General features: G+C 38.1%; 3 protein-coding genes across 10 annotated transcripts in view; 2 read left to right on the forward strand and 1 right to left on the reverse strand.

The window, feature by feature from the left end:
* The first annotated feature begins 3,582 nt into the window (after positions 1-3,582).
* On the forward strand, positions 3,583-10,342 carry LOC103458156 (activator of 90 kDa heat shock protein ATPase homolog 1-like). The gene is made up of 9 exons (XM_008398771.3): positions 3,583-3,874; positions 4,956-5,146; positions 7,011-7,093; positions 7,182-7,299; positions 7,457-7,548; positions 7,630-7,758; positions 9,068-9,169; positions 9,295-9,346; positions 9,754-10,342. Exons 1-9 carry the CDS (start codon positions 3,795-3,797, stop codon positions 9,924-9,926), a joined length of 1,020 nt encoding a protein of 339 aa, XP_008396993.1. The 5' UTR covers positions 3,583-3,794; the 3' UTR covers positions 9,927-10,342.
* Positions 10,343-10,691: 349 nt separating this feature from the next.
* LOC103458155 (dr1-associated corepressor) lies at positions 10,692-15,358 on the reverse strand. Of its 2 annotated transcripts, none has more exons than XM_081603303.1 (6): positions 15,159-15,358; positions 14,588-14,660; positions 13,748-13,871; positions 13,240-13,359; positions 12,624-12,723; positions 10,692-11,254 (listed from the first exon to the last, which is right to left on the reverse strand). In XM_081603303.1, exons 1-6 carry the CDS (start codon positions 15,198-15,200, stop codon positions 11,228-11,230), a joined length of 486 nt encoding a protein of 161 aa, XP_081459429.1. In that variant the 5' UTR covers positions 15,201-15,358; the 3' UTR covers positions 10,692-11,227. The 2 variants fall into 2 exon arrangements, with proteins under 2 accessions (XP_081459429.1, XP_008396991.1); XM_008398769.2 differs by having other exon boundaries at positions 13,748-13,841; positions 15,159-15,355.
* Positions 15,359-19,316: 3,958 nt separating this feature from the next.
* Positions 19,317-25,054, forward strand: part of larp1b (La ribonucleoprotein 1B) — a 34,161-nt gene continuing 28,423 nt past the window's right edge. For 4 of the 7 annotated variants that reach the window (XM_081603107.1, XM_081603109.1, XM_081603110.1 and 1 more), the window contains exon 1: positions 19,317-20,137. In XM_081603107.1, coding sequence (XP_081459233.1) covers positions 19,762-20,137 — 376 coding nt within the window. In that variant the 5' untranslated portion in view covers positions 19,317-19,761. The remainder of the gene's footprint in view (positions 20,138-25,054) is intronic. The other 3 variants (XM_081603113.1, XM_081603114.1, XM_081603112.1) reach the window with 2 other exon arrangements.

The raw sequence follows: 25,054 nt of genomic DNA on the forward strand, positions 1-25,054 counted from the left end.
GAGGACATGGAACCAAGGAGCCACGTAGCAGAGTTGTAGTCTGGACCACTGAACCCAAGACCAAATCAAAACCAGCACCCCGTGCTACATGACAATAAAATTTAGTGCACCTATCAAAACTGCTTCTCAAATTGATCTGAAAGATTCACTTTCCCACCTAGATATTAAATACTTAGAGCTGAAATAAATTTAACCAGTGACAATTCAAACTCTTCTTCATTCTGTTTTGCTTTCATCTCTGTGCCACAATCCACAGAGGTCTCCTGCCATCCCTAAAAAAATAACACCCTGGGCGGTTGCCCATATTGCCAATGTCAGAAATAATAATTGTCTGCACCATTAAACATAGCAATTAACAAAGCTCAACTATGAACACTGTCCAAGGCCCAATAAGCAAGAAGTAGGAGCAGGAGGAAGTAGAACCAAGCAGGAGGAGCACCGTGACTGTTCTCATCCTCCCTCCTGCTGCAACGTCTGCCACCATGACAGGTGACGAAAACAAAGAGCAATGAGCATGCTCTGTGTTCCTACGTTCTTGTTTTATTTATTCAACAATTAAATATAAATATATTTTAATGAAATAAAATAGCTACTGCAGTGTACGCAGAGCATTACAAGAACAAAGAACGGCTCTCAGTGAGGCTTCAGTACTATAGGACTTAGTCAAGATCCGTCCAGAAGAATCGGATCGTCCATGAATGTCATATTACAATATTGCACTTTGGTCACAGTGTTGTCCCATATCTGCGACATGTCAGTCATCGCAGATGCAACATGTCCATCCATCCATCCATCCATCCATCCATCCATCCATCCATTTTCTTCCGCTTATCCGGTGTCGGGTCGCGGGGGCAGCAGCTTCAGAAGGGAGGCCCAGACTTCCCTCTCCCCAGCCACTTCTTCCAGCTCCTCCGGGGGAATCCCAAGGCGTTCCCAGGCCAGCCGAGAGACGTAATCTCTCCAGCGTGTCCTGGGTCTTCCCCGAGGCCTCCTCCCGGTGGGACGTGCCCGGAACACCTCACCAGGGAGGCGTCCAGGACGCATCCTTACCAGATGCCCGAGCCACCTCAACTGGCTCCTCTCGACGTGGAGGAGCAGCGGCTCTACTCTGAGTCCCTCCCGGATGACCGAGCTTCTCACCCTATCTCTAAGGGAGAGTCCAGCCACCCTGCGGAGGAAACCCATTTCGGCCGCTTGTACCCGTGATGCAACATGTGTCTCAGTCAATACAGCTAGCTTTGCTAGCATCACGTCCACGGAGCTTACCCTTCTTTAAGCTTTCCTTCCAAGTGACGTTAAAAATTGGACAAAGTCCCCACCGTCTGTGAAAGCGAAGCGCTGCTGATTTTACATGTCGCCATATCTTATGATTTATGCAGCGCTTCTGTACTATTATATTACTGACGCTCAGAGGAAACCACTGCGCATGTCTTGGAGCTCCGTGTGCGAGTAAAGGTGGAGCCGATGGGTGACAACAGACACTAAGTCACGTTATTGCTTGGATTTTGGGCGCCACCTTAAGTCCCTGAACTTCACATTTTAACGGGAAAAAAACCCACAATGCGACTTGGATGTAACGAGTAACGCAACAGTTTTGTAGAAATGTAGTGAAGTAGAAAGTACAGATACTTACTGTAAAATGTAGTGGAGTAAAGGTAGAAAGTACCCATTATTAAATCTACTTAAGTAAAGTACAGATACACGAAAATTGTACTTAAGTACAGTAACGACGTACTTGTACTTCGTTACTTCCCACCACTGATTATAACACAATCAAGTGGATATATTTCCTCCAGTCGTTATAAAAAAATGCTATACATATAAAATATGACTTAAAAGAAATTTAGCTTGTCGCTTAATGCCTTGACATTGGGTCTGTTTCTTTAATAACTCCTGTTCTTTCTGAAGCTCCGCCTTCAGGAAGTCATCACATCTCTCCTCTATTAGCCCTTTAACAACGTTTTTACCAGTGAGAAGTAGCTAGTAGGAGGTGTTTGCCAATTGCTGCTGGCTAGTCTGAAGGAGCTGAATGAAGTAAGTGCAGGGGACGGCTGCTCTGTGAGGCGGAGGCCTCGAAGGAGATTCAAGGCACCACTCCAGTTATTTTTTTTGATGAGGAAATATCATTATAACATGATGTAAAGCTCAAAAAGTCAATTTCACATAATACTGTGGCTTTAAAAAAACAAAAAAACACATCTGTTACAAATAGTCTAGGTTCAGCTCATTGTTTTTATTAAAATGTAACCCTTAAAAATACAGTTTTGCAAGAAATACTTAAATACAAAAATTATACACGTCAATATAGTTTTTAACTATTTACATTGTGCTGAACACTTTGAGGTACAGAATAAACTTCAAAGAAGGATCTTTGAATGATTAAACATGCAGATGTGTATCTCTAACAAGTCAGAACAAAGCATTGTTAAATGACAATTTGTTTGCAATATGTTAATTCAACCCTACAAACCTATGGCCTGCAGATCAAACATCACTTCTGCTTTTCTGATGCCCAACTCTCCATTTCAGCCTGCGCTGCTTTATTGGAATAGCAACAATATTTGACATTTCTTTCTTGACTAATTAAAAAAAAAAAAACACTGGGGCCACTCCCCCCCCCCCCAAAACATGACTTTGGTTATAACATGCCAAACTATTCCTTGTGCTTTTTATTTTTGCAGGTGATTGTTGCTGGTCTGGATGGCCTTTGGGCAACTTCTATATTTCTCCATTTTCTCACTTTTTGTAGTTTCGCACACGTTCTATTTAGATTTATTATTGTTTTTCTTCTTTGCCTATTTTGCAACGATTCCAACTATAGGAGTGACCTAGTGCTGTTACATGTCAATTATGTGGGTGGGCCAATCAGATCTCAGAGGGTGGGCGGGGACAGCCGGTCTTCTGCTTCTCAGAGCGCCCCTACAGACTAGCGGCAGCAGCACTCAGCAAACATCTGGTGGAACTGAGCTCCTCATAGAACTACTTCTCAGAGCAAGCTCCTAAGAGAGGATGTAAATGACATAATGGAAGACGGTTGTGATGACCTGCTGACGGCAGAGTGTCGGAAAGAGCCGGAGCTTCTTAAAGAGACAGAGGTCAATTTCAAGGTTTTAAAATGCAAAGTCCAATTTATTTTAAGTTATGCTCGACATATACTGCATTTTTATAGGCAAGTAAAGGTGACATAGTTACTTGATTGTGGAATAAAACGGTACTATTTGCCTGGAAAATATATAATATCAAATTTTTATGAGTTAAAATGCTCTCTGTTATTCATAACGTGTGAACAGGCAAAGACACCTTATGAAAATAGATTTTCTATTAGAAAGGATGAATAATGTTTATAAATCAGCTTCCAGTAAGGAGGAAGCTACTCAAGAAATATTCATGGGTAGCTTCTGACATTTAAAATCACGTCATAACAGAAAATAAATCTCGTCCCCTCTCCATCTCCCCCACATACAGAAAAAGTATAAAACTGGATATAAGAAACTAGAGTGCTAATATCCAAAGTCTTACATTCCCGGAGCAAAACTACCGCTCATAAACACAACTTCCGGTAGTGTGTGTGTGTGTGTAGAGGAAGGGGGGGAACATTTTTCATCTCTTTCTACAAAGTTCCGTTTCGAGCATTTTCTATGTTCGGAGAATAAACGCAGGAGCACCGCCAGAGGTTTCTAGAAGCAGCAGCGTGCAGCGGACGTCCACCGGCTGACTGACAGACAGCGAGACCTCCTGCTTTAGGATTCGCCCCGCTTTCAAAATTCTATTATAATTATTATTTATCTGCACACATGGCGAAGTGGGGAGAAGGAGACCCTCGCTGGATCGTTGAAGAGAGAGCCGATGCGACGAATGTCAACAATTGGCACTGGTGAGACAACATGAAAGGGCACTCACTGCCAGTTAGCTTGAAGCTGATGCTAACCGCACGCTTCGAGGTAGCTTTTCATCCCAAACCGCTTTTGTATCACATTCTTACAATCAGGAGAGATTGTTAATCCCGTAATTAACTAAAGCAAAACGTCTTAGTTTGCAGTAAAGCTTTTGTTAACGTTGTTCAAGTTAGCGTCACATGTAGCTACCGAGGCTTTCCATTAGCTGTTCACCAAAGCTAAAGCTGTTGCAGTTACATTCAGTATGCTATGTAGCTACGGAGCAAGTTTGACCATATTAGTTATGCTCATAATGTAACTCCAGGCTGCAACGTGACAATAAATTCTACACAGCTTGTGGAAAATAGGAGTTTTTTTTTTACCCCCCTTTTATTATTTCGAAGAAAAATCAGATGAATCCCACTGCTTACCCTCACTTTTGATCTTCGAATAGATAATCATCTTTCATGTTAGTGAAATCCCTTGCGGTGATTTAAATCTATGGAGAACCACATTGTTGTTTTTATGAACCAGTTCATTTTTGTTGCATCAAGACATCAATTAATGCGCTTAGATTTTCCTAGTCAGTGGCTCATAAATTTTGTTAGCAAAAATTTCTGAAGTACAAACTATTGTATCTAAGAAAAAAACAAATCATAAAATGACTTTTACATGATGCCAAGATCATGCTTGTAGTTTTAAATTTAAAAGTTACATTTTTAATTTCCTTTGCCCCAATCTACACTAAATTGTGACAAGCTGCAACTCCAAAATCTCATAAAATTGTTTAATATATTGCCCTAAAATGTTCAACAGGTGATCTTAGAACGATCTCCCCTTTTACAGGTCAAATAAATATCAGCTAATAGACTCGTAATAGTCCATTTATTCAGGTAAAAGATCATATTTGTTACTGTGAAATATATTTTTACCACCAAAGCCAGTTAAACTGATGCGACTTCCATGTTCTCATGTACAAAAATGTTCAGAAGTCAAGAGAAAAGATTTTGACCCTCTAATCATGACTACAGATTGTCAGTCTGCTCAACATGGTGTCTCTTTTTATAAAAAAATCTTCAGGACTGAAAGAGATGCAACAAACTGGTCTTCAGATAAGCTGAAGTCTCTGCTGCTCGGACTGAGCGTGGAGGATGACGAGGGAGCGTGTGAAGTGACGGAAGTCAGCAAGTTGGAAGGAGAGGCCTCGATTAACAACCGCAAAGGGAAACTTATTTTCTTCTATGAATGGAGCCTAAAAGCGACCTGGACTGGTGAGTGTAAAGTAGGGCTTGAACTGAGAATGGCACACGCAGCTGCGCCGTTTGTCGACTTAAAGTGACATGAATCATCCTTTGTCCTTTGCTATTCTGTCGAAAATAAAAATAAAACATTTCAGTCTTCTTTAGGAATAAGAAGAGCTTTTTTTGTTGCATGTATTTTTTAAAAATTTGAAGTTTTGCCTCTTGATGCATCACAAAGTAGATTTTATTTTGGTAGCACTATATTTGAAGGGGGTGAACAAGACCGTCATGACACTGTCATAAACATGACATAACACCTGACATGAACATGAATAAGCCTTCGTGAATATTTATGACTGTTCTCATAAAGCGTCATTCGGTAAATTATGACACTTTTAATACAAAAGTTGTATTAAAAGTTGTATTAATACAAAGTTGACATTATTCAAAATGTCTTTGTTATGGCAACTTGACATTAACCAAGAAATCATTACTGATATAAATTTGTTCTAAAAGTATTACTGATTGCACTTTAAAAATTAATTATCTTTATGTTATTAAAGGTCAAATTTAAACAGTAAGGATTTCTTGGTTAATGTCAAGTTGTCATAACAAAGACATTTTGAATAATGTCAACTTTGTATTAAAAGTGTCATAATTTACCAAATGCCGCTTTATGACAACAGTCATAAATATTCATGAAGGTTTATTCATGTTCATGACAGGTGTTATGTCATGTTTATGACAGTATCATGAGTCTTATTCACCCCCCTTCAAATAAAGTGTTACCTTTATTTTCTACCCATCCCTAGTGGCCACATGTTTAATAATTTTCATTCAGCTCTTTTTCCAGACCCCTTTTGTTTTCTCCCGTAATCACATGTGAAACTGTATTTTAACAGAAACTTTACAAAATGAACAACTCATGAATGAACTCTTTGATTTACAAAGATTGAACAACATTTTTGAGACTTGCACTGGCTGGCCAGTAGGTGACAGCGTCTGTAGTGATGGCAGCGCTTTGGGCTCATTTTGTGTGGCCCTGACCAGCAGCTCCAGAATGGTTAAAAATTAGCTCTTTCCTTAGCAAATAGTTCAGATGCAGAATTAAGACTTTTTTTTTAGGGAGTGGAGGAGTTTACCACAAAAATCAACGTCTTACAATTATTTTAGTAATCGTTTATTCTGATGATTATTCGATTAATCTGATATAAAAAAAGGGACATTCTATGGCTTTTTCTTTTAACCACTAAAGTATACATTTTATTAAAAATACATTAAAATATGCAAGCAACAAAATAATTCTATTCTTTTATTTTTAAATAAGAAAATACACATTTTAATGCCTGCAATGCAATAACACAGCAGTTAATCTGAACTGGGTGAAGCTAAAACTGGTATTTGAGGAATTCTGGGTAGAAAAGATTTACAAACAAAGGGATTTTTTATGCAAAATGCATATTTTGTACAGTTTTGGCGCAATCACTGCTCTTTTTTTCAGCAAATTGCCTTTTTCAAGTTTGTATACTCCATTTAATGAGTTATCACTTACTAAAGTAATTTTTGATTATTTCAGTTATCAATTAATTATGATTAATTCAGGTAATCGTGATTAATCATGATTAATCCAAGTAATTGTGATTATCATGATTAAAATAGTCAATTGTGATTAATCAGAAAAGTTGTTTCACCACTTGTCTTCTTACAAGGAAAATGTTATCCACAACATTTTTATTAGTCATGTTTGTTTTTTTCATTTCATTTGAAGCAGTTCCACAAACATCCAAAAAAATTCAAGTCAGTTTTTCACTCAAAAACTGACTTGAATTTGATGTTGTTGGGTTTTTTTTTTTTTTTTTTTTTTTTTTTTTTTTTTTTTTTTTTTTTTTTACAGGAAAGTCAAAAACCGGAGTAAAATACAAAGGTTCAATCGAAGTTCCAAACTTGTCTGATGAGAACGACATGGAGGATCTGGATGTAAGTCTAATGGTTGATTTAATGATCCTGACTGGTGGTGGTGGTGAAGCGAAGCACTGAATCATGTCCCCGTGATCCGCTTCCTCAGATCTCCATCTCGTTGAACAAGGACGAGCCCGACACGCCCCTGGTCCACCTGATGAAAACTAAAGGAGCAGAGAAAATCCGGGAGGCTCTGGGGAGTTACGTGGGCTTTTTGAAAACAGGTCTGTAAAGATCAGGGTAAACCATTCCCGACCCGAGTAGAAATTAAAACTAGCGATTTAATAAACACCGATGCTTTGGCTCTTTCAATGATAAAAAAAACAAAAAACAAAACTGTCTTGTTTTATTATTATTCATCTATCGTTTCTAAAATTGCAGAATTCACGCAAGGGATGATCCTGCCTACCGCTAATGGCGTGGCCAAGCCTCAGTCAGCTTCTCAGTCCAAAGCCAAGCAGGACAAAACTCAGGTCTGTGTTTAAAGACGGCCGGTTCGCGTCGAGTCGTGACGTAGAGCTAGACTGATTAGAATGCTGTTTCTTTTTTTTCAGGTTTCCTCAGGAAGCAGCACGGCAGCTCCCGTCAACACTGGTGTCAAAATCCCCACCTGTAAATTCACCATCAGAGACACGTTTCTCACCTCACCAGCTGAACTCTACAGAGTCTTTCTCAACCAGGAGGTGAGTCTGTCCTGCTGCTGCCGATCCGATTACCAAATTAGGTTCTCACCTGCAAATGCTCGCTTGCTTATTCTTTCTCGTCTGACAAAGTTTTAGGCCTCATCCACACAAGAATGTTTTTTTTGTTTTTTTTTTGTTTTTGTTTTTTTGCCTCCCCGTAAAGTAGGAATATTTTAAAGCGTTGTTGAGTATCAGTAACAATATGTATTTAAGTGTGCAGAGTTGGCAAATAAATTTATAATTCAGCACTTTAATGTCTGTCTTAAAAAAAAAAAGTTTTAAGTCAATTCAGCACCATTCTTTTGTATCGAATTGGTATCAGCCGATACTAAATCTCAGATATAGGCATCGGAATTGAAAAAAGTAAATCGACACATCCCTAAACAAAATGCCTGTTCAATTTTTGAGAAAAAAAAAAAACATTTTTACAGCAGAAATTGACGCATTAGCCCATCCTGCCTTAAGAGGAATATTGAATCTAAGCAAAACAATGTGTTCATATTACAACCAAACAAATGTGCATTACAAGTTGAAGTTGTGGAGTAGATTTATGGAATAGCTTAAAGGGAGAAAATTAAAGCCTATAGAAAAAACGATCAATTTAAATGAAATGTAAAATTCAGCATATGTATAAAAATAAAAAAAAAGCCATCTTGCAACATTCATACCTATATGTGTCGTATATAACGGCATAAAATTTTTAAAATAAAAAAGTTGTATGTAGCCTAAATCACTGTACTTTTCTCAGAGGAAGGAACATGAGTTTTACTTCATCCTGATCCTTTGAGCAACTTGTTTTTCTTTTGTCACATTTTTATTTTTGCTCAAATAAAATAAAGAAATAAAGTGACTTATAACTGCAAATGTGTCACACTCAACAACAATGGTGGATTTCACAAAGTGCCTTCAGCAGTTGCAAGAAGTTCTCCAGAAGACTCCACTCTCAGTTTTTGTTCACCATCTGTGGGTTTTTTTGTTGTTGTTTTTTTCTTTGAGTCTACTGGTAAACTTGTGTGAAGGCTTTAGGCACATGTTCCATTCTTCGTGTTTAGCGCCACTTACAGGTGTGGGGGAGTTAAAAAGAAAAAAAATTTTTTTGGGGTGTTTCTGTGTGAAAGAAAACATTTCTGAAAACGGTCCTGTGTGAACGCGAGAGTTTTTGAAAACACCAACCCGTTTTAAGGAAGAAAAAAATTTTTTTACCGTGTGCGTTAGTGGACAAATGTTCATCTTGGTGGACCATACATTTTTTGTCAATCTGTCTAGCTTGAAGCCATGATGTCACAGTGTGGTATGTTTGGGTGTGCAGATGGTCCAGGCGTTCACACGCAGTCCTGCGACAGTGGACGCAGAGAGGGGTGGAAAGTTTCGCCTGCTAGAAGGAAACGTCTTTGGGGAATTCACAGAGCTGGTGAGACTGACGTTTCCAAGAACTATAATGAAAACCTCACTGAAAACTCCTGTTTTATTTGAGGTATAGAGTACAACACATGTAGAAAATGGTTGAAGCCTAACAACAAATCCTCTCGCCATCAGGTACCCGATGAGAAAATAGTAATGAAGTGGAGGTTTAACAACTGGCCCTGTGGTAGGTTCTTAATATTTTATATTATTTTTTATGTTACAGAGAAGAACAGCTCATATACAAGCATGATTGACAGAGCTAAGATCCCCCACTTGACTCTTGATTGGTTGTTTTATAGCTCAATTTTTTTTCTTTTATCTGATTCTGTCACATTCCACTGTCAAGACAACAGTTTTACATATTTTTTCCCACAAATATTAAAAGAAAAACATTGCATATAAAAATTTACTCCCTATGCAGAAGGTCTATTCAATAATTTTTTATTATTATTTTGTGGGGGTTTGAAAAATGAAAATTTTCCCACATTGTGATGATTTTAATCACATTCCAGGTTTTCTGTAATATATATATATATATATATATATATATTCATTTGAATTTTGGAAACCGATTGCCTCTCTGCACCACAGAGCATTACGCCACCATCACCCTGATGTTCCTGGACCGGAGCAGCGAGACGGAGCTGAAGGTGGAGTGCCGAGGCGTCCCCAACAGCGAAGAGGAACAGACGAAAGGCGGCTGGAAGAGATACTACTTTGAAGCTATCAAACAGACTTTTGGCTATGGAGCGCGACTTTTCTGAAGAAGCTGTACTGTAATAACTTGTTTTTTTTGTATTTCTCCCCTTGCCCCCAGCCCTCCTTTTTTTTTTTTTTTTTTTTTTTTTTGACAGAACAGCTTTATACTCGTAGGACGAGTTCATGAAACAAAAGACTCCGTCACTGTACGTGTAAAAAAATTTAATCGCAGGAAATATTTAATTCTTGAGTTTTTTCTTTTTTCCCCGCCGGTGTTCGGCTCGGTTCTTGAAAAGAGCGCAGGCGGACCATGCCTTCCGGGGCCGAATAGAAAACGTGTCGGACGAAAGAGGAATCCGGTGAACCACTTCCAATTGGCGTCGGCTTCGGTTCGCGAAGAAGCCAAAACACTTGAAAAACTGTTTATTTTGTATGTATTTTATCCATTTTGAGTCATTGTAGTAAAGTTGATTTGAACTAAGATGCATGTCTCATTTAAAAAATGTTGGTGGGGGTTGGGGGGTTATGAGCTCAGACGGTGTGTATTACAGCCTCATCTGGTGAGATTGTGTTCATGTACATTACAGGACCAGCATCAGTGAGACTTGAAGCTGGAACATTAAAACTAATGTTTGTCAGCATCAGTTTTTTTTTTTTTTTCCAAAAAAAAAAAAAAAGCCTGTGACAGCTGCGTATGTTTGACCATATATGGCTTCAAAAATGTAAATATGCAGTAAAAGATGCTCTAAAAACAGAATCCTCTATTTATTCTTCACTTCAGCCCAGTACCGTGTTAAAAGAAATAGTTTCTTGGAATAAACAAACTACTGTAAGCTCTTGCTTAGTTTTATTTACTTCCTGCCTTGAGTTATTTACATGTTTCATTCAAAATAATATATATTTACAAGTGCTTTAAAAATATTAAAAGGTAAGCACTTATAATTAACAAAGACGACAAAACAAAATGAAAAATCAATCATTTGAGGGCTGCAGGGGTAAAACGGTTCATGATGCTAACCTCAAATCTGCAGACGAGCTAAAAATGAAAAAAAAAAAAAACTAACAGTGCAGACTTTCAAAGTATTCAAATCTATGCGCGCACACACACACACACACACACACACAAAGCTCCTGTAGCAGAAATCCGTTCTGCTTGGACGTTCTGTTCTTTACCAAAGCTCTGCATGTTGGTTCAGATTCAAACTGCTGCGTAAATCCAATTTCTTCCCTCTTACTGTCCAAAAACAGTCAGATTGATGTAGGCTATTGTGAACAAAGAGTTTTTTTTTTGTTTTTGTTTTTTGCTGAGTCACTGCAAAGCCTAATGACATGTGAACAGAAATGATGTGCGGCTGGGAAGTCCACGTTATAAGCAGATGTAGAGCTCCGGCTCCTGGGGGGAGAAAAAAAAAGAAAAAAGATGTAGTTACTAATTCCCCCAGCGTGCAATACCCTGGTATAACTACAGAGGGTGCTTTTACTCAGATATGAATTCAGAGTGCCAATAAGAAAGGCATGAATATAATAAATTTTGGCCTTTTAATGAAGCATATTTGATGTAAATATGTTTTAACTCTCAGAGATCGCAGAGAAAGCTCGCGCTTTTTGTAGCTGTGAGAAAAGTTGCAGAGATATTTCCCAGCCGGAGACTTGGCAGCTTGTCAGAAATGTAAAATGTATTTAAATTTATTGTTTCCTGGCGAGGACGCAACTATTCTGTTCCAACTGGACCAGGCAGACACACATCCAAACAGGTTTAGGAATAAATAACATAGGCTAACAGTAAAGCCTCTGGAATGACCTCAACCCTATCAATTATTGGTGAGCTACGCTTAAAAAAGCCACGCTGGAAAACGTATTAAGTATCGTCTTCTGTTTGTGATGAGAGCAGCGATGAAAAAAAAAATCCAAACAGAATTTGTCCAGAAGCTTGTTGATGGATACAGAAAGCATGTGACACAAAATGCAAAGGGACATTTTTGTCCATCTAGCAGTAGTTGGTGTCAGAGGAAGGTAGAGCAGCTCTACTTCAGCATATTTTGACTCAAGTAAAAGTGTAAAAGTCCAGGAATTTACTCAAGAGTTAAAAAAAAGTATTTCATAAAAAAGGCTACTTATGTAACTAATCTGATTTAATATCTTACAATGATGTCATCAGCCAGACAAAACAAGACAGCTATGTGCAAGTTTGGGAAATTTAACAACTAAAATTAAAACATAAAACGCAAATATAATTAGAAAATAAGTTTTGAGCGGCAGAAATGTTTTCCCAAATCAATCTGTTTCTAATAGAAATCTTATGAAACCAGTACTTACATTATGAAATACATATGCTAGAATAGGGTAAAGTACTTCCAGACTATATTAGGTGTTTACCGCAAATTCACTTTGACCTTCAAACATTAAAACACCAAAGTCATAACTAGTTCTTCCTACCCACCTTTAAATATATCTGAGGATTTATAATTTGCTCTCCCAGGTGGAGCACAGAAAAAATAAATCTACTATGACTTTAAAATTCTGCCCCCCCTCAGTTTTGTTTTTAGAATTCACTGAAGTCGTGTGCTGCACTACGATTCCACCAGAGAAGAAGAACTGTTCAAATGAACTATTAAAAGTCCAAAATCTATATGACAATCACACCCATGATGAGCGCATCTAAACTTTTCACTGGTCCTGTGTGTCCCACCAGACACCAATTCTACCTCCTTAGCTGTCGGTTGAGCGTGTGAGCGTTGTGTGTTCAGTAACTGGATACGTACACTTGAGTCTGAGTCGGTGTCGTGTGGGCCGTGGCTCCTTTGGGGAACAGTCTCTCCTGCTCCAGATGGGTTTTTAGCGGCTATGTTGCCCTTTTTGTTCCTTCAAAGACAATAAACTGCATAATGTTACATTTATGGTGAAAACAGATATCGGTTACTTTGTTTAGAAATCCACATTGACCACAAAACACTATTAAAGGGGCAGTATTATGTATTTTCCAGGCACATGGTGCTATTTTATATCATAATCAAGAAACTATATTACCTTATAAATATGACTTAAAAGAACTTTGACTTTGAAATTTAATACCTTGAGATTGAGCCAATGTCTCTGTAAAAAACTCCTGCTCTTTCTGGAATGCCGCATTCAGAAAGTCATCACAACATGGCTTCGCTATTAACCCTTTAACAACATCATGGAGAAGTAGCTTTTATGAGCTCAGCAGACGCACAGTTCAACAAGGTGTTTGCTAATTGCTGCTGGCTAATCTGAAGGAGCTGTGCAGGGGAGGGGGTACTCTGTGAAGCTGAAGCTTGGAAGGTGCAGGTCTGAGGAGGAGCTGCGCGAATGTAATTAAAGGGCCATTTCAGATATCAGAAGTGTAACTGACCTTACCTGTGTATGGGAGGCCAAACACTCATGCCTCGGTTGTCCTTCTGGGTTGCTGTAGACGTGGCTCCCTCTGCCAGGTCTTTGAGAAAATGAAACAATTTTTCTGACTCTATGCACTGCTTCCTAAATTTAAAAGAAAAGAAAAAAGAGAAGAGAAGAAAAGAAAAGAAATACAAATAACTGTGTAGCTCACAAAATGCCCATACACAATATTTATGTATTAAAGATCATTTTTACTTTGTCTGTAATCGTGAAGTTTTCACTCGCTGTAAGCCATGTTGCATCAAAATGAACAGAAACAGACTCCTAACATGCATTCAGTCTGTGAATAATCAATCAATGTAATACATGAGTTTTGCTTTTTGAACCGAATTACTGAAATAAATACAATTTTCAAATCATATTCTAACTTACTGAGATGCACATGTGTGTATGTTTGTTTATTATACCCCCAAAATCCCATCCCACTGCTGATCTGAGATCAGTGTCACAGAACAACAGAGATACTCACATGTGAGCCACAGACACAATGTTGTTGAACTTCGCCTGAGTAATCAAGCAGGTTTTGGTCAGCAAAGACTTCAGGAACATCTCCAAAGCCCGGGCTGTTTGTTCCAGCTGAGGAATCCGCAGCTCTACAGGAGAGATCTTTTTTTTTTTTTTTAAACCCCAACTCAAGATGTCTGAGATGTTACTCATTCATTTGTATTCAGGCAAATTTGAAATAAAACTAGAACAAATAAAGTTCAAAGTCATTCTGATTAGATGCCACAGAAAGTGAAGGAAGAATTAGATTTATAAAAAAGAAACATGGGAGTAGAACATGCAAATAGATGCACTCAAAAGAAAGTTTGGTCAGTTGTTATGTCTCATGTCTTTGCTGTGATGTCAGCAAAATGATGTCAGCAAAATGCATCACAGTAAGTAGATTTCATTTTGATTGATTAACCACATACTAAATACATTTTTAAAAATACTTAAAATGAACATGAAATTTATTTTTATAGGTGAGGAACTATGTCTAAACTGAGTTTGGTTGATTTTAAATATGGGTTTTTAACCACACAGTGCATCGTCGAGTAGTTCAGTTTGTTGTGTTGAGTCTGCCATTTATTTGACTTAAAAAAAAAAAAAAAACAAACAAAAAAAAACAATAACTTGTAAGCTGTCGGGAGAAAGTGTCACGTCTAACGCAGGTGAGGAAGCTTTTTACTTATCTGGACTACAACTCCCATCGCTTAGACGGGATGAAAGCCGATGCTCAGTTAAAGGACGTCTGAAAGATCAGTAAAACTGACAACTAAGTCAGTTTTCTTTTCTGCTTCTTTTTTTGCCACAACTTGAAGGATACCGATGATCACCGGAACTGCCATCGCTATCCTCCCAACTTCTGTGTCCTTCTGCATGATTTTTTTGATGCGACCCTATAAACAATAAATAAATAAATAAATAAATAAATAAATAAATAAATAAATAAATAAATAAATAAATAAATAAATAAAAAAAACAGTCTTAATACAAACCGTTAGTTTGTTAAAAACAATTTTTTGGTCAAATTGTTCAAATTAATCTGAATGTGAAGTTACATAGCAATTGCCACCGGTATACTGACGGACACTGGACTCTAACTTGATCACGGATCGCATTTCTACTTGATTTCGTCCATGTAAAATACACAACAAATGCGCCTAAATAGCGGTCGAAACTAAGTCAAGGCTTACAAGTCAAAACCGCTGTTTATTGGAAACAATTTATTGCCTTATCACAGTCTGAGTCTGTGATAAGGCACAAGATTTCCGACAGATCCGGTAGTCCTTAAACACACCACGTGCCCCTCTACTCCATGCTGCGTGTGCTAGCTATTAGCCACTTTTGTTTGACTATAAACAGTTGATATTTAACACAGAGATAGCAGTACTCACAGGAGGGAACCGTACGTTGTATTTTTTCTTCTGTCCGGGCATTTTCGTCGCTGTAATTCCCGCTGTTTAGTCACATTTTTCATGTTTTTACAGCAGAGCGCTGCAGCATCCATTTGTTTACTTTTAGTAGGTAGAAAAGTGATGTCAACATTTGACCCCCAGAGGCACCATGGCAACACCATGACATCTATCCGGTGATAATGAAAAACACATGAGGTGGAAACAAAACTGAACTAAAATAATAATAATAATAATAATAATAATAATAATAATAATAATAATAATAATTATTATTATTATTATTATTATTATTATTATTATTAAAATCATAATAGTTATTATTATTAAGATTATTATTGATGTGTTTGTTGCAGCAGTATGAAGTAATTAAAATGTTTAGATTACTTGTTCATTTTCTTGTTGAAGTCAAAATGTATTTAATTGTGAATTATTTAAAACACATTTGAGTGTGAAGATGGAAGTTTTATTTGTGTTTAAAAAAAACAACAATATAAAAGCCAGATTTATTTTATTTAGAAGTATAAGAGTAAAGAGGACAGAAAACAAATGCACCACACTTTTGATATTTTTGTTTATAAACAATATTGAAAGCCATGTATTATTTCCCTTGTAATTATTAACACTAACAGTTGAAAGCAGAAGTTTACCTACACCCTTTTTCTCACTGTCAGAAGTTGAACCAAACTTTTCTTGTTTTGGGTTTGTTAGAATCACCAAAATTGTTTCTATTTGCTAACTGACACAATAATAAGAGAAAGAATATGCCAGAGATTTGTTTATTATTGCTTTCAAAATCAGAGGATTAGATAAAGAATGATTACTATCTCCTTAAACAACAAGGGAAAGCCCAGATGATGATGTCATGGGTTTGGATACTTCGGATAGGTTGATCGGCACATGTGAGTTAACTGGAGGTTCACCTCCAACAAGCTGCTTTCTTGTTTGGCATCATGGGAAAGTCAAACAAAATGTCAAAAGAAATGTTTCCAGATGCTTGAAGGTGCAGCGTTAATCTGTTCAAATAATTATTTTCGAGTACAGACATGATGGGAATCATGGGAGCCATTGTAGCAGGAAGAAGACGGATTCTGTGTCCCAGAGATAAACAGGTTTTGGTCAAAAATGTGCAAATTGACCCCAGAACAAAAGCCAAAGACTTTGTGAAGAATGCTGCTGAAGGCAGAGTTACCACCCACAGTGAAACACTCACTGTATCAAACTGGACTGAAAGGCCACTCAAGCCATTAGCCAGAGAAATTCAAAAACAGGTGAGAAACAGTGATTGACATGTATCAGTCTAGAAAGATTTAAAAAAGTTAGTTAACCTCAGTGAGGGAAAAAAAAACATGGAACAGTGATGAACCTTCCCAGGGGTGACCAGCCTACCAAAATGACTCTCACCCTGAGCAAGCACTCCAGGTCTATGTTTCCTCCGTTCACATCAGTGTCCATGATCTGACAGTAAGAAAGAGGCCGGTTAAAATGCCTTCCATATGAAATTCCAAAGTCAATACACCTGCTGACCAAAAAGTAAACACAGACCAAGCTCACGTTTACCAAAAAAAACATCCTGATGATCTCTTAGACATTGCAGAAAATATTATGTGGAATGCTAAGACAAAAGTGTCTTGATTTGCCTTAAAGGGACAGTATTATATGTTTTCTAGCCATATCGTATTATTTTATAGCTCAATCCAGAAACTGTGTTACTTTCAGTTGTTATAAAAATGCTGTATACACCTAATATGACTTAAGTTTGACTATATGCTTTAACGTCTCTGTAACGGCTTGTTGGGCCTGTCTCTTTAACAACTCAAACTCTTCCTGAAACTCTGCCTTCAGGAAGTCATCACCACATGGCTCATTTATTAACCCTATAGCAACATTTCTACCAGCATTGCACAGAGAAGTAGCTTTTATAGCAAGCTCAGCAGATGAGCAGTTCCATCAGGTGTTTGCTAATTACTGCTGGCTAGTCTGAAGGAGCTGAGGGGGCAGGAAGGGAGGAGGTTCAAAGCTTGAAGGCTTGGAAACTGCAGCTCTGAGGGGGAGCTTTGTCGTTGAAGGTGGAGCTAGGTTCACCCAGGGGTTTTGCACAGCTGAGTGGTTGCCATAGAGATTAAAGCATTCCTCAAACATGCAGAAAAGAATCAAGGGAACACCCCAGGTATGTTTTTGATGAGGGAATAAGATCGTAACATGATGTAAAGCTGAAATTTTTTTATTTTGCATAACACTGACCCTTTAATAATTAAGATCATCAGTTGAAAGCAAATGTGCAACTACTCTGGTTATTATTATTACCTTTGACTGAAGGTCTGAAAACATTTAAGTGTCACAAGAAAACAACAGCAACATGAATTTGGAAATTTGTCAAATATTTTTTGACCCCGTTTTGTTCTTCCAATGGTATCTGAAGAAAATACAACTTTGCCCATTTTTCTATGATTCCGTTCTGATATTTTGTGGAAGGTTGATGTGTAATTCTACTGCTCATGTACCCTCACAATTTACTGGAGTTAAATGCTCCCACACATTATGACTGAACATCTTTTTCCATCTCTCCAGCAGCTTGTATCTACACCAGACTTTGAAACGTGTCATCTGATCTGATAGTGATGACTCTGCTTTCAGATTTTTAATGTGTGCAATTTGACAAGCAGAGTGAAACACAAACAGTCGAATTGGCCCGAGTGTCTGGTTCCCTCTATATCTATAGCTGAAAAGCACTTAAGAAAAGATAAGGAACTCATCACTCAATAAGAAAAACTTTTTTGTTGTTTTTTTCTACAAATCCGAAGTGTCTTGAACTCGTGTTACAACTACTAACTTTAATGTATTTTATTGTCAATTGATTTGATAGTTTAATGTTACGTTGTGCATTATTCTAAATTTGAATGAAAATGATACGTTGCTTTTAAAGTGGTGTACAGATAAAAACTGGAAACTTTCATTTTAAAAGCCACGGATCAATGCCAGCTGTGTGCGTTTTTCTTCTGCCCCTTCGGTCGTTACTCAGCTGTAACACTTTTGCGATGTGCTTCTAGAAACTTTTGCTCATTGGGAAATTGAAATTGTTGAAGATTTATTTGCAAGAAAATATCTCAAACTCAGTCACACTGGACTGACATCATCTAGAAGTGCAATTTTCAAATTGTCCCAAAAGTTGTGTTCAGGGCCGAGCTTTCTAAAGTGAATTTGTTTTAATCTAAACCAGTGTATGGTATCTCTGGCTGTATGTTTTGCAGCTTTATCCATTTTTCCATTAAATCTTACTAATGACACTTTCTTTGCTGAAGAAAAGCATCCCCACAGCATAATAATACCACCACCGTGTTTCAGCTTGACGAAGGCATGGTCAGTCTGAGGTGCAGCAGTAGTTTTCTTCTGCACATAGTGATAATGTTTTATCTGTTGCCATTTCTTTATAAAGGAATGAGTTTAGAGATTAAGTATTCTACTAAACATACAACTACCAATTAAAGATTTCTTTGTTTTTGTCATCAAATATTTTAATATAATAGACATGTAATATATCTTTTATATTTAGATATAGTAGGTAATATTATGTATATCTAAATGATAGGTATAATATAGTAACGTCTATATTATAATACAGCTATATCATATTATAATATATATTATATAATAATATAGTAATAAATTTGATGATTTAAATAGATACCATTATATATTTACATTATATAACATTAACAGATAATGTTATATCTATATTATATTTAGATGGGAATATTTGAATATATATTTAAATTGGTTTCAGAAGGTTAATACAACAAAGGCACCAGTACTACTACTGGAAAAGAAATAAAACTGAAGAAATTAGTTTGACGTTCAATTTTTCCTAAAAGGAATTTTAATTCGCTATAGTTCATAACAGTGAATATGCAATTGCCTACTTTTTACACCAAATATATTAAATAGTTTATTTTAAATACTCACTTGTCGCAGTTTTAATTCAATCTATGCACGTTAGTAAAATTGATACATGACCACAAATAGACGGGATAAAGACACAGCTCGGTAAAAGTTATTCCATAATGTGTTCAAAAGCAGTTGTAAATATTTGCATGTAGTTCCCAGTGACGGTCGATGGGGGCAGCAGAGTCAGTGTTTACAGAATTAGGAGAGTTTACTGCACGAGCTGGCTGCTGGTAGCGTGGAGGTGAAATTAGACACTAAGAGAGGAGGTCGCTGTAGTAGGTTTTTTTTTCTCTCTCTCTAAAGTTATTAAAAGTCCCAAAGAACCAAACAAGGGCTTGTCGCGTTTATTGAAGCTAACTACACACTCGGAGGAAACTGTTAAATGATATGAAACTGTTAAATATCGCGGGAAAAAGCTTCTGACTCGGGCTCGCTGGCTTCTGCATGGTCCTAGGCTAGCTAACAGTTAGCTGCAGCAGCTTCTTGGCTAGCGGGCTAGCGAGGTCCAGCCCAAATTTTGTTTGCCTCGAGTGGATGTGGTCACCCCCCGAGCTGTTCACGACTTTTCTCTTTGCACGTAAAACAAGAACCAAGACTCCACACTGGCTTTGACACCGTGCGCTGTCAGGAAACCAGCAGGATGTCCACCGAGGTTGAGTGTAGCCAGGTTGACTCGGGTTTGACAGCGAGCAGCTCCAGCGGGGTGCAGGACAAAAACCAAAACAAGTCGGAGGGAGCTCACATGCACAAAGAACAAGAAGAGCCGGGGCAAAGGGGCACGGAGAAGCAGCAAGCGGACGACCACAAGCAAGAGTCGACCAAGAGCCAAGCGGACACACATAAGAAAAGCAAAGAAAACGATAAAGAAAACGAACAGAGCGGTAACGCTGACTCGGCTGTCGAGGCGGTGAAGAAGAAAGTTGTAGAAGCCCCTCCGCCGAAAGTCAACCCGTGGACTAACAGAACCACGGGCAGAGTGCCGGTCAACAACATCAACTCCGGGTCCCAGGAGACAGGTGAGCTGCTCCCATGTTTTATAGACGAGGGGGGGAAAGTGAATAATGCGGTCCGCAGCAAATGTGTCACGTTGTCGAGGCATTTCTGAACGCTTCACTCCTGAGAAACCCACCGCAATATGAACTGTCAGCTCATCTCACGGTGGCTTTAGCCAAATGTAATTAAACAATTAGGATGTCAGCTAAGTGTTAGCAACATATTTGCCCCATCCCCCCCGTGCTCGGGTTGCTCATGAGCACCACGTGTTGATTGCTGACAACTGCTACTTCTTTTAGCTACCACCAGCTAGCTGTTATGTTGCTCCGATCCCCACAGGGATATCTCTGGCAGTGGAATGGGAGTATTTTGTTGTTTTTTGGGGGGAGGTAGTAGCTCAAAAGCTGCTCGATTTGAGCTAAAATCGACGCTTCAGCTTCGAGCAGCTAGCTCGTCTCGCTGGTTGAAGCTAAAGCCAACTGGCTAGCAGCCTCTGCTGCTGTAAAGGCACGTTTCGCATGTCCAATGGCCTGGCAGCCTGCCGTTCCTCCCACCGGGTCGCTGTCACTAGTGAGAGTAACACGTATGTGAACAAGGTGCTTTAACAGACGGATCTGCTGGAAGTCGAATATCTGTATGGTTAAAAAATATTAACATTTATTGAAGATCTACTTTTAATTTTCCGGAATCGGAGAAACGATTTAGGTTTAAAATAGATGAACAGGTAGAAAGACAAATGAGGACTTAAGGTTGAGTAATACTTTTTGTTGTGTTAATAGATAATAGATATTCTATGAGAGGATAGATATTCTATGAGAGGATCTCCCTTTTGTTGTTGGGTTGGGTTTTTTTTACACTTTCACACAAAAATATCTAAAACAATCAGCTGCACTTAAAACATATGTTAACAAGATGCATGAACAGCTGGTAAAACAGATTCAGGGTTCCACATTATGGCATACACAGTTTACCTTTAATTTCCACAAAACGACTTTTGGATAAAATGTAGCTTTTGGTATTGTTAAAAAAATAGACTTTTGTAATGTTTAACAAAACTAAACTTTGTAAAAAATAATTGTGAACAAGGAGCTTGTTGAGACGATAAAATGAAATGGGGCTTTTAAATAAACATCAATCTGTATATTGATCGAATATACACAGTAGAAGTTGACTTTGGTCTCAGCATCTTTTAGAGCAGCTTTTATTTTCATCCTAGCTAATCTGGGTTTAACTTGCATCAAGCAAATATTCACGTTTTTCCACATTTAAAAATGGACTAAATTCATTTAAAAAAACCTGCAATAACTTCAAAAGTTTGTTTTTTGCAAGTATATTAACAACAAACTGAGAAATCACATGTACATAAGTATTCCCAGCCTTTTCTCATTATTTTAATGCAGTTTTAGCAGGAACTTCTTGCATACGGCATGACCAGCTGACTGAGCTTTTCTTGGTCAGTTTCTTGTTTGCCAAACGTCTCCATCTCCATCACAGACGTCTGTCAGCCATTTTCTGATCTCTCCTGAGATGTACAGTCGAACCCCAGCCTGGACTCTGGCCCGGCCGCTCCAGGACGTTCTCAGAGAGGTTCTGAACCTACTGCTTTCACCCAGCTTGATGCTGCCACTCCCGTGCTTCCCCATGGGGATGAGCCATGCCTGGTTTTCCTCCTAGCAGCTCATCTGGTCTTCATGCCAGAGAGTCCAGTCTTTGTCTCACCAGACCAGAGAGTCTTGTTCCTGGCAGTTTTGAGTCCTCCAGGGCCCTTCCAGCCGGCTCCAGACGGGCCGCCATGTTGCTTTTCTAAGGAGTGGACTCTTCACCATACAGGTGGAGCTTGAGGTCCTTCAGGAAGGTTCTCCTCTCTCCACAGAGGAACGGCGGAGTTCAGATAGACGGACCTTCAGATTCTGACTGAGATTCTGAGTCATGCTGTGACGTTTAGAGCAGCAATAACAGGATCCACCTGAGTTCACGTTAAAACGTCATAGCAAAGACTCTGAATACACAAGTAAACATGAGTCCTTTAGTAGGTTTAAGCCTGTCGCAATGAGACATTAATCAGTTAATCGCAGGATACAGTAAAATGAGCTCAATAAGTTCCTTCCTCACATTTTTTTAAAGGTAATTTTGTCTAAAGCCTGTTTGTTTATGGTTTCTGTTGTACATGATTTTTATTTCCATTTAAATGTTTTATTTCTGCTTCTTTCTTTTTTTTGCACATTTAAAATCTCTTCCAGTTCTAGCCTTAAGTGTTCTTTACAAAATTAAAGTTTATTGGCTTTTGAGAAGAAAACTTATTATTATTACGTAATATGTTGATAATACATTATCAATGTATTACATCAAAACGGTCTCAAAACAGCAATATTAATGTTTATCAAAATAATTACTAGGACAACTTATCCTACAGCAATTTCCTATGTTTAATAAATTTGTAAAAAGAAAAAAGTATGGTATTGACATAGAAATGTAATCAATTTAGGAATAATGTAACATAAAATGTGGAACAAGTGAAGCTCCAAATTCTTTCTGGATGCAGGGTTTGCTAAATAAAGAGAACATTTAATATTAAAAATAGAAAAAGATTGAGTTTCCAGACTTGATGCGTCTTCTGAAAGGTAAAAAACATTAATGTAATTTTTTTTTACATGGATTTATTTTTAGATGAAGGCTTTAGTTAGTTCCTCACAACCTGTAATTGTTGTTCAAATCAATTATTAATTTTTTTTTACTGCAGTAGTTTAAAAATCAAAGACTTCATTTGACTGCTTTTATTTCTCCTCTAGGTTCTTTTAATTCTACAATGAGGGACAATAATATTTTTCCAGGTATGATGAAGTTGAATTGATGCTAATTCCCCCAATCCTCCTAAAAATAGTGAATTATTTCTGAATGAAAGAGTGGATCTCTACCATTACCTCTCTGGAGCTCAACAAAATTAAGTCCTTTCAAAGAATCTGAAAGGCTCTGTAGGATACCTATAACTGGAATGGTTTATTATTGTATATTTTGTACATTTATTAACATTTTGCATAAACTGTAATTCATTTTTATTGACGTGTATGCTAAACCTGTCGTGTATTTGAATGATTACTATTGCATGATGTGTGTTCATAATGATGGACATAAATAAGCTATAGCATTATTGAAACCAGGTACGCAAATGTTCACAGTCTCACAAGAACAAGAAAAAAAAAAGATAAAAAAATTTAAAGTAGACATTTTGCAGGGACTTGACCTTTAACCAGTGTTGCTTAGAGCGCTGTAGCCTTCACCAGGTCGGCATAAATGATCCCAGAGATGATTCAAGAAGGTAAAAGTGCATCTTTTACCTAAAAGTGCATCTTTTACCTAAGGCTACATAAAGCAGCCTTTTCGCACATCTGACTACAAGAGGGATTATTATATTAAAGTTCAACATGTAATTAACAGACGCATTCTTTTAAAGAAGAGTCTCTGAACAGCAGTTCTGTTTGTGTCCAAGATTTTCCTAAGACTGAATCCGGAGGTTTTTATTTGCATGGGGTTAATGGAGTGGACTGTGCACACCTGCTGAAAACACCATGGTGGAAGAGTATCTTAAAGCTGCAGAATGTAACATTTATTTAAAAAAAAAATTATGTTGGTTTTTTTATATTATCTCATAATATATTATTTTATATTTTTATATTGATGTGTATACTATATATTACACTGTCACCACTCTGTGACAGTGTAATATGAGACAGATAATCTGTGAAAAGATCCATCTACTCCACCTCCTCCCTGAGCTGCTCTGGCCGTCTGACGAAATGCACCGCTCCCAATCAAAAACAACCAATCAGAGACTGGAGGAGGGGTTTAGAGCTGTCAATTATTCTTGTGAACACGTTACTAAATGTACTAATGGTGGAGAAACAACTTACCATTTATCTATGGTCATCAGTGGCCATGCTAACTAGCCATAGCATTAACTAAGTTACAGTGTAGCAGTTGTCAAAGGGAATGGATGGGGTGATTGACAGCGCTAAGACCAGCCTCCTTTATGTGATTGGTTGTTCCTAGTTAGCGCTGGGAGAAGGCATAGGAGCTTGTTTTTGTTTTTGTTTTATTTCCCCACACATTGTGTGCTGCTATGCTATAGTGACAGTTTCAACAAACACTATACTAATTCATAAAAGTGACACACTTCAGCTTTAAAGAGCTAAAGAGCCAGTCTGAGAAAGTGAGTATCTAGATTCTTAATCTCCTGAACTAAAAATGTATCAAATCAGAAGCCAAGTTTCTTGGAATTTCAGCTTTGAATTGGCTACTTTCTCCTGATTGCTTCATCAGTGAGCTCAACAATCTTTTTCATTCTCATAGTTAACATTTGCCTTTGCATATGTGTATGTGTTCTTTCTGCTGCTATGAGGCTCTTGGTGAAAGTGGTGGTCTCGAACCCCCCTCAGCTAAAGTTGTGAATGTGTGTCGGAGCGGAGAGCAACCAGGGGGAGCTAAATTTGAAGCAGCCTTCTCTGGCCTAGGCATCAGTTTACAGGGTTACTGTACATCTAGCTCCGTGGGTGGACACACACACACACACACACACACACACACACACACACAGACCCAGTCAGGCATACACCCATTCACATGGAAGCCTGTGTGTGTGTGCCCAGTGTGTCTTATCAATCCAGCCATCCTCTGCTGAGCGATAGGAGCCACTCCCAGCCTGCAGAGATGCAGCCGCACGGCGTGCCGCCGCTGTCTGCACTCTAATCACCCCCAACTTACACTCCTTCACTCCCTGTGGGGTTAAGTACTTAGTTCTTCTTCCCTATGCTCCCCAAACAGCACAGAAAGACTGTGCAAGAGTGGATGAGTTGACTTTTTAACCGCGGTGTTGAGCAACCGATTTCTACTCGCATTTCTTGTGGAGCTGTACCTTCTGTCTGCTTTGGTTTGCTCCTGCCTGC

This window comes from Poecilia reticulata, chromosome 22 (genome assembly GCF_904066995.2).
Source record: "Poecilia reticulata chromosome 22, P_reticulata-male-v2, whole genome shotgun sequence".
NCBI classification, from domain to species: domain Eukaryota; kingdom Metazoa; phylum Chordata; class Actinopteri; order Cyprinodontiformes; family Poeciliidae; genus Poecilia; species Poecilia reticulata.